The sequence below is a fragment of the Nyctereutes procyonoides genome, unplaced genomic scaffold (assembly GCF_905146905.1).
Source record: "Nyctereutes procyonoides isolate TBG_1078 unplaced genomic scaffold, NYPRO_anot_genome, whole genome shotgun sequence".
Classification (NCBI taxonomy): Eukaryota; Metazoa; Chordata; class Mammalia; order Carnivora; family Canidae; genus Nyctereutes; species Nyctereutes procyonoides.
The window spans coordinates 10,190,778-10,199,781 of NW_026575044.1; the positions used below are offsets into that span (position 1 = coordinate 10,190,778).

The 9,004-nt window shown below is 39.6% G+C and overlaps 1 protein-coding gene across 3 annotated transcripts in view; it reads left to right on the forward strand.

Annotated features, from left to right (window-relative positions):
* Positions 1 to 7,948, forward strand: part of CNST (consortin, connexin sorting protein) — a 123,206-nt gene extending 115,258 nt beyond the window's left edge. For all 3 annotated transcript variants that reach the window (XM_055323760.1, XM_055323759.1, XM_055323761.1), the window contains 2 exons: positions 1,457 to 1,592; positions 5,244 to 7,948. In XM_055323760.1, the coding sequence (XP_055179735.1) occupies positions 1,457 to 1,592; positions 5,244 to 5,449 (342 nt within the window). In that variant the 3' untranslated portion in view covers positions 5,450 to 7,948. The remainder of the gene's footprint in view (positions 1 to 1,456; positions 1,593 to 5,243) is intronic.
* The last annotated feature ends 1,056 nt before the right edge of the window (positions 7,949 to 9,004 follow it).

Genomic DNA, 9,004 nt, shown 5'->3' on the forward strand with positions numbered 1-9,004 from the left:
AAAAGAATAAATTGCTGACATTGATTTTTTTTTTTTTTTGAGATAATGGTTTCTATAGACCCATGTTCAGGAAAGCCTAGTAGAAGATTATATTGAGTTATTTGGCCCTAAAAGCTTTGAGTTATAAAAAGAACTAATAGGATCAATAATATTTATACATAGCACATTATCAGAGATGACTGGCTGGAGCTGGAAATTATATTAAGTATTTTATGCCATTGATCACAGAAATGACATTACAGGCAGCCCTCAGCTTCCAGTGACCTGCTCCCCAGCAAGTCACTGACATCTGCAATGTTATGCCCACAATGCCCACCTGTGTCATCACTTGCAGCTTGTCCACGCAGGCCAACTCACAAGCTAACTTCTCTGAATCAACCTGCTGCTTAGGGAGGAGCTTTTGTTTCCTAGTCTGTCTCTACCAACTGATCCCCTTCTCCATACACCGTGGAGTCTCTAAACTCCTAAATGGCAAGGGTTTTTGTTTTTGTCTTTATTCCTAAATAAGCCGTGGGGTGGAGGCAGGAGAGGAGTCTCTGGGGAAAACCAGGAGGCATCACAGAAAGGGGTAGAGGTGGGGGACAAATGTTAGCTAACTCTTTCTACAAAGGGCCAAATAGTAAACATTTTAGACTTTAGGGTCTGCTGGAGCCTCCTGTCGGCTGTTGTAGCAGCCCCACACGGTGTGTAGATGAGTTGGCTTGGCTGTGTTGCCAGTAAATGTTATTTATAAAAAGTAGGCAGAGGGCCTACTGCCCATAGTTTGCCAACCTCTGCATATTACAAGGTTAACATATCCCTAAGAAACTGGCTCTGAGATATTCCAGAAGAGAAGTCCTTAAAATATTTTGAGCAGTAGAGAATAATTTAATAAATACATAGTTTCTCAGAGGAACTGAGCTTAGCACCCATTTTGATATTAAAAGTTGGCATCCAGGGGCACCTGGGTGGCTGAGTTAGTAGAGCATGCAACTCTCGATCTCAGATTCATGAGTTCATAGTATCAAGTAGATTTTGAGTCTCACACATTCATTTCTTAAAAATTGCTAGAAAAAGAGGTGGTGGATCATCAGCCTCTGTTATAAAGCAAAAGCCAGCACTCATAATTAGCAGAGAGGGGCTGTGGGTGGCCATTTTATAGCCCTCCTATGGGGGAAGTGGAGCCCAGAGCAGGGTGGTACAGAAAGCCTGGTGTCCAGTCCCTGCACGCTGCATCAGAGCGCCTGGCCCTGGGGTTGGCTCAGGGCTGTGTGAGAGTGACTAGAATTTCAGATGTGTGTGTATTTGGCAGTCACCTGCATAAAATGAAATATTATCTTGTTATAATGATTCTGATGATTCACTATGATGTTTTTTTCTGTAGGAGGTGGATAAACCTAACAGAAACTGTAACAGAAATGCAAGTGCCTGTTGAATAGAACTGAATAAAACATTCCTTGTGAATTATCTTGGACAGGTTGTCCCTGCTGAAGGATTGGTCTCTATATTGAAGAAGAGGAATGAGAGTGGAGGAGACCATCCTGCCCAAATGCAGCAGAAACCATCGAAGCGAAGAGTAAGGTTCCAGGAGATCGATGATGACTTAGATCAAGGTAAAGCACCCTGGGGCCCTGTGTAGCATGGAGCTGCTTCTCGGGGTCGGCTGAGAGTGGGTCTGGACCTGGAAAGATATCTGGTAATGGAGTTTGTAAAAGAACATGTATGCTCACTTGCTTTATATTCCACAAAGAAATACATAGAATCAAATGATCATCAGCTCTTCCGTTTTTCCTGAGCATTTTGTTCAAATAAATGAGCAAGCTGTAAAATTCAACTCCTGGCCTCCCTGTCTCACAGAAGGTATGCTGGAAGCTCATTTCAATGTCCTGTTTAATACTTGTTTTTTTTTTGTTGTTGTTGTTGTTTAAGTGAGCCTGCTACCTTTTTTTTTTTTTTAAGATTTTAATTATTTATGAGAGACAGAGAGAAAAAGGGGGGGGGCAGAGACACAGGCAGAGGGAGAAGCAGGCTCCATGCAGGAAGCCCCATGTGGGACTCGATTCCAGGTCTCCAGGATCAGGCCCTGGGCTGAAGGTGGCGCTAAACCGCTGAGCCACCTGGGCTGCCCCCCGGTTTTTTGTTTTTTGGTTGTTTTTTTTTTTTTTTTTTTTTTTAAGTGGCATTTAATACTCCTTTGTAAGTCTGAGAAGTATTTATGGATTACAAGGATATTCTCTGTGGTGATTTCTTCCTGACTCTACAGAAGGTGGCTCTTCAGAGCAGCACTGTGACACTGTTGCTCATGTTTGGCACTCCCCTTCTAGGCCTGTCTGCATTGGTTGCTAGGTTTACTGAAGGCCTAGGTCACTAAGGGTGAGAGGAAATACAGCCAAGAGCTTTTCGACTGTTTCTCAAGTTTGTAAAACAGCTGCATTGTTAAAATAACAGTGTAAACGTGGCTCTGCTTTCTAAAGTGATAGCAGTAGAGGTTTCTAAATTTTTATAGTAGAAAGCTTCTAATTTAGAGTAATAAAGGAGCCTTGGTAATAATCTATTCCCATCCCTCCTTTTACCTCTGCACCTTGCAGACTTTCCCAGTCTTCTCCAGAGAGAGTGCTCCATTCTCTGCACAATGGCACTGAATCCTTGCTTCCCAGAGGAGCCCTGGATTTACAAATGACGTTCCTACATACTTAGTAGCCATCACGTCTTTGACCTGGTTACTTAGTGTATGTTCTGCAGCCACTTGGGCCTCTCAGCCTCCAGATTGGCCGAACAGCTCTAAACAGTATCAACACCTGTTGATAAAACAAGATCGATTTTTAAAAATAAAGTGTTTAAATGTTAACATATAAATATATGATTATGAAGAAAAATGTGGAAAGCTACATGCACTAGATTGTTAACATAGATGAGGGAGTGGGAGTGCATAATGCCAAAAAACAGAAAAGAGGGTCAAAAAAACTGAACTGACCAAAAAAACCAAAAAAAACCCAGAGATATATTATTAATGACATTATATTCATTTGTAGAAAAATATATTTGCACATATAAATTATTAAACCTATTGATTATTACAATTTATTAAACTATAAATTTGTAAATCACAGAACAATACAATTACATAATCCTATTTACCTAAGAATCCTGAAACCTGTGTCTCTGATCTGGAAGGATATGCACTAGATTTGAGTGTTTGCTTCTGGGGTGGGAGGGGAATATGCTTTAGTAGGAGAAAAACAGAGAATCCCTTAGATTCTTAGATGTTTTTGCTTTTGAATTTTTATTTTTTTTAATTTTTTTAGCTTTTTTAAGATTTTATTTATTTATTCATGGAGACACAGAGAGAGAGAGAGGCAGAGACACAGGCAGAGGGAGAAGCAGGCCCCATGCAGGTAACCTGATGCGGGACTCGATCCTGGGACTCCAGGATCATGCCCTGGGCCGAAGACAGACACTAAACCGCTAAGCCACCGAGGGATCCCCGCGTTTGAATTTATACATTTTATAATTTATGAATTTATGAATTTATGAATTTATTTTTGAATTTATGAATTTATAATTTATGGGATCCCTGGGTGGCGCAGCGGTTTGGCGCCTGCCTTTGGCCCAGGGCGCGATCCTGGAGACCCGGGATCGAATCCCACGTCAGGCTCCCGGTGCATGGAGCCTGCTTCTCCCTCTGCCTGTGTCTCTGCCTCTCTCTCTCTCTCTCTCTGTATGACTATCGTAAATAAATAAAAAAAAATAAAATAGGATTTAAAAAAAAAAAAAGAAAAAGAAAAATATGTTCACTTATTACTGGAAAATCTTCCAAATAAAGTCCATTTTGTTTATATTACATTTTGTAAAATGTGGGGATTTTAACATAAAAGTAATAAATGCTAATCATGGAAAACTCATGGAGTAATGGGGCACCTGGGTGGTCCAGTCTGACTCTTGGTTTTGGCTCAGGTCATGATCTTGGAGTCACAGGACCCAGCCCCATATCAGGCTCCATGCTCAGTGGGAAATCTGCTGGAGATTCTCTCTTTCCCTTTCTCTCTGCCCCTCTCCCCCACCTTGGACATGTGTGCTCTTTTTCTTTGTCTTTTAAAAATAAATAAAATCTAAAAAATACCCCACAAACTCATGCAGTAATGAAGTAAAACAGTATCAAGTCTAACAACCTTCCCTTGAGGGTTTCCCCGAAGTACTAATTAAAGTTTCCCCCAAGTACTAATTGAAGTTACCATCTTTTCAAGACACATTGTGTGTATATGAGCGCACATGTGCATATGCACACTGACACATATGGCTTTTGTTTTAACACAGATGTGTTCGTTATATATTGTTAGGTCACTTCTTTTTCATTTAACCATCAATCTTGGCTATCTTCCTATAAGAGAATACATTAAATTTTCTTCATTCTATTAAATAATTACATGTTATTTCATAACACGATTGTCCCACAATTATTTAACTGTTCCATTGTAACTGGAATAACTGAGTTATTCTCGACTTTTTGTTCTAACAAACTTTGCTACAGTGAACATGCCCATAAATACACTAGTATGCATTGTGCAAATATATAGGCTGATTCTTGGGAGTGAATTTGTTGGACTAAGTGATAGGGTCCAGCTGCCCTGAGGTGGTCCTGGTTTACAACTGTCATCCCAGCTTTGTTCCCCATCTCTCTCGTTCTCAAACATGTCCTGGCCAGGAGGATAGATAAATTTAAAGTTTTAATAGATACTGCCAAATCACCTTCCAAGAAGGTTCTGGTACATTCTCATCATGCTGATCATAAAACTTTTTAGTCTTTTTCCAAATTTGAAATGTTTTTCTTAATTATGAATGATCATTGAGACTTTCCAACCGAAGAATAGCTATCTTCTTAATACAGAGAGCTGATACATTTTTATTAAAAACAGTCCTGCCTGTTATTAAGAAAAATCACTGAACTAGCGAAAACATTTCTGTTCCACTAAAGTATAAGAGTAAAATTGAGTAGGGGAGTAGGGACACCTCGGGGCTCAGTTGGGTAAGTGTCTGCCTTTGGCTCAGGTGATGATCTCAGGGTCCTGAGATGGAGTCACCTGTGGCAACTACTAGGTGCCACTCATGCAGTTGTCAGGTACACTAGCTTTCCATCAGCAACCCCAGCCACTGGAGGACTCTGGTTAACTAGAAATATCTACTTCCTGTGGTCAGTGAGAAGACAGCAGATGCCAGGATTTCCATTTTTGCCTCAACTTAACCTTTCTCTGTTCTCATGTTTGCAGATGAAGTTGGAGGTGGTTCCTGTATTTTACTGGTCTTGCTGTGCATAGTGACGGTGTTCCTCAGTGTTGGGGGAACTGCATTGTACTGCACTTTCGGTGACATGGAGTCCCCCATGTGTACAGACTTTGCAGACAACGTGGACTTCTATTACACCAAGTTACTGCAGGGAATGGCAGAACTGAAACACTGGATCTACCTCTCCTAGCAGCACGCAAGAGGCACAGACATGCTGGCAGTGAAAAAGAGTGAAACTTTCCAAACAGCTTTTATTTCAGGAGTTCTGTAACATGCGTCCCTCCCCCAGTGAAGAGCCCTGACCATCCAGAAATGGCAGCTTTAAATGGTAATCCTGAGGAGCTCTCAGAGTAATCCACATACTGAGGCAGATGTCCGTTTGAGCATCGTGGATGGGAGGAATGGTCTTTGGAGGGCACGTCCCCTGCTCTGTGCTGCTTCCTAGTGTAGTGAGCTAACCTGAGCAGAGTTCAAGGGCACTGTTGCAGCCGCATCATTTTTAGCTGCCTTGTCAAGCTAATAGTTAAAGGACACTTGGTTTACATTTGTTAGTCCAAAGACATTGCTTCCAGCCATCACGCAATAAGTTTGTGTATAATCAAAAGGAGTTACCTTACAGTTTCATTGTCTTTTTTTTTTTTTTTTTTTTTTTTTTTTTTTAGTTAACCTTGGGAGCTGTGTAATTTAGGCTTTTTTTTGTGCATTATTTCCAGATTCCATTTTCCATTTGTGAAATGATTGTGTGTGTGCACACACACGAGCATGTGTGCACACACACATGCATGCATGTCTGTTTCAAATGGTTATCATAAGCAGATACCCGACACAGAGTAACAAAGATGATCTTTATTTGAACCTGACTGTAGATGTGCAGGCACAAATACAAGGCTTAACTGTGGAACAGATGAATGGTAGAAATCTTGGCCCTGAAATCAGACAGTGTGGTAGATCTGTGACAATTAATTTGATTAACTAGACAGAAATTAATCACAGGCCTAGAAGTAAAGAGGAAAAAGTAAAGAGGAAAATGTAAAGAGCTTCCTCTCAGTCTGAGCACGCCACTTCATTGTGGATACAGTGCTTCCTGGGGTATGATGAATGCTGGACTCACTTCTCAGGACATGAACACCTATTTATTATGCTTTGAAAATATAAGAACCAGAATACAAAGATAAGATGTTAGTTCCTGCTCTAAATGTTTTAATTCTGGTCTTATGTAAAATAAACTTCTACTTTCACAAATGCAATTAAATCACAATATATAATTCAGTATTAACAAATCACGCGTTCAGATGTTTGAATGTGCATTCATATCATGGGTTTGATTTAGACCTCTTATGGGGTCATGAAGCTAAAATTCAATCAATCATATCTTAAATAAGTGTCAGATTTTTGTTTAAATGTGTCAGTTCAGTGGCATTTCCTTTTCTAAGGTATAGTCTAACATTTAGAAAGCCTTGCTTTGGCTTTTTATAGCATAGGCAGCATTTGAACAGAAACAGGACACATGAATTCTAGTTTTTTAGCAAATGATCATCGTTTTGTATTTTTTGTTTAGATCATTTGAAAGAAAAAGGGAGAAATTACTTTCTAGTTGTTACTGGCAGGTACAGTAGCTCCCTGTGTGTTTCTGCTTATTTATTTCAATCATGTGAATTTTAAAGGGCTTTTTATATAAGTTGGAAGTGTGTTGTTGAGCATGCATTCGGTTATCCCAATGCTACATATTTAATTGTTATGTACTTAGTGTTTTGATTTTCTATAATTTCAGTTCAGTGTATTTTTAGGCTTGTTAATTTTTGAGTTGATGTTTTATTTACACTTATAACACTGACCTATCTCTTTCATGTCACCATAAACTGTAATATTTTCAAGAATTATAGATCAAAGATATTTATTTAGAAGTGTACAAGATACTGAAATTTAGATTCCTTATACTTAAGGCTGATTTTATTAGAGGATTATTTTAATGTTCTATAATAAATTTTAAGAATTTGTATTCAGATTGTATGTAAAATATGTAAAATGTTGATGGTACTATCTTATGTGGTTCTATAAAAGACATTCACAAAGTCTGCTGTGAGGGGTATCCCCATCATAGATGAACCTTTTCTGTTTAACCCTCGTGATTTCTAGTTACAGGAATTTGGTGGTGGTGATTTCTGCCAATTTTATGTCAAGATAAATCAGAATTTCCCTCCTGTTCACCTCTTTTAGGTCACTGTCAAAGTCCTAAATAATCTCTAGTGTCATATTTGTCTAAAGGCTGCCAGGGCCACTGCCTCTGAAACCGAAGCTCTCACCCCAAGGCATAAGGACTGAGATCTCCTACCTGGTTCTCTGGGCCCAGCTGAGTATCAGAGAGGCCATGTGTGTACTCACCACTTCCCGGGGAGGGCAAGGTGAGCTCAGGAGCTAATTGATATCTTGACTTAAAATAAGCATGAAATGTCAACTAGAAAAATTAGGGCAACTTTAAAAAAATGTAATAGTCATTTATTGCATGAATTGGATTAATTCCATCTGGTGATAAAAAAGAAAATTGTTATCTCATGCATAAAAAATTCATTCCAGTTTTACTACAATGTAATCTTTTTCTGCCATTTGAAAGTACTGACAACTATTTGTAACTAATCTTCCTTAAAAACTGTATTTGAGGGTAACAGATCAAGCTTGTAATTTAAAATTACACCAACAAGTGTCTCGGAGAATTTATTTGAACCCTGGGGTGCTGAGAAAAGCCTTAAAGTGACAGTAAAATGCTTTGAGAAGTTGGTCTGGCCCCACATGGGCATCTATTTTGGGAAGTCTAAGAGATCCCTACACAAAAGGTCTTCTGGTTCTAAAACATGTCCTTATCTGACTGACCCAGTAACTGAAATTTACTCTAAAAACTCATTCCTTCTGATTTAAAAATGACAAGTGTGAATTGGGGCCTGCTGGGGTGGCAGGGTGCTGAAGGAGTAGGAATTGAGACATAAAAGCAGGAAGGTGGAAAAAGAACAAAGACAGCCTTTGGCCACTCACCTGCTTTGCTGAGGCTGGTTTTGTGGCATTTACCCTCAGTTTTTGCCTTCCCAGTAAAGGGATCTGTATAATTTCCTTTGATTTCCGTGGGTTTAAATAATATTAATGCACCCTTGTACACTTCATGTGCAGTGTATATAGTTTTCACATTTACTCATTTGATGCTTCCATTAGTAACCACACATCTCTAAGCAAAGGTTTTTATCTCCCAAATCCAGCCTGCTTTCCATTGTCATGTTGCCTCCACCCCCAAAAAGAATGAAAGTGATCTAGGGTTGACGGCATAAATTCTAGTGCCATCTGCTGCCTTAATGACCTCAGAGATCAACATTTATTGAGCCTTGTGTACTAGCCCTGTGAAAGATACAGGAAGCTAAAAATTTCCAAGGATTCGAGGACAATTTAAATCTTTCTGGGTTTAGGGTGCTGAAATAAAAGGTATTTCTTCTCCCTGGTTCAAACAAGAGCAAATCCTAAACTCAAATTTTTGCCTATTGCCCTGACATGAGTGCAGATCCATGAGCAGTGTCAATCACGTCAATCACCAGCGTGGAAACTCGACAAATGTGTGTGTGTCTGTAGTGTGCCTAGAGCTGAGCTGGCTGCTGGAGCTCCAGAAACGAGAAATCCTATTAGCTTAAAATTAGTGTCTGATGAGGCACATGCATTTGTGAAGGAGGAATCAAAATGAGGAAATTGAGACTCATGCTCCCCATGG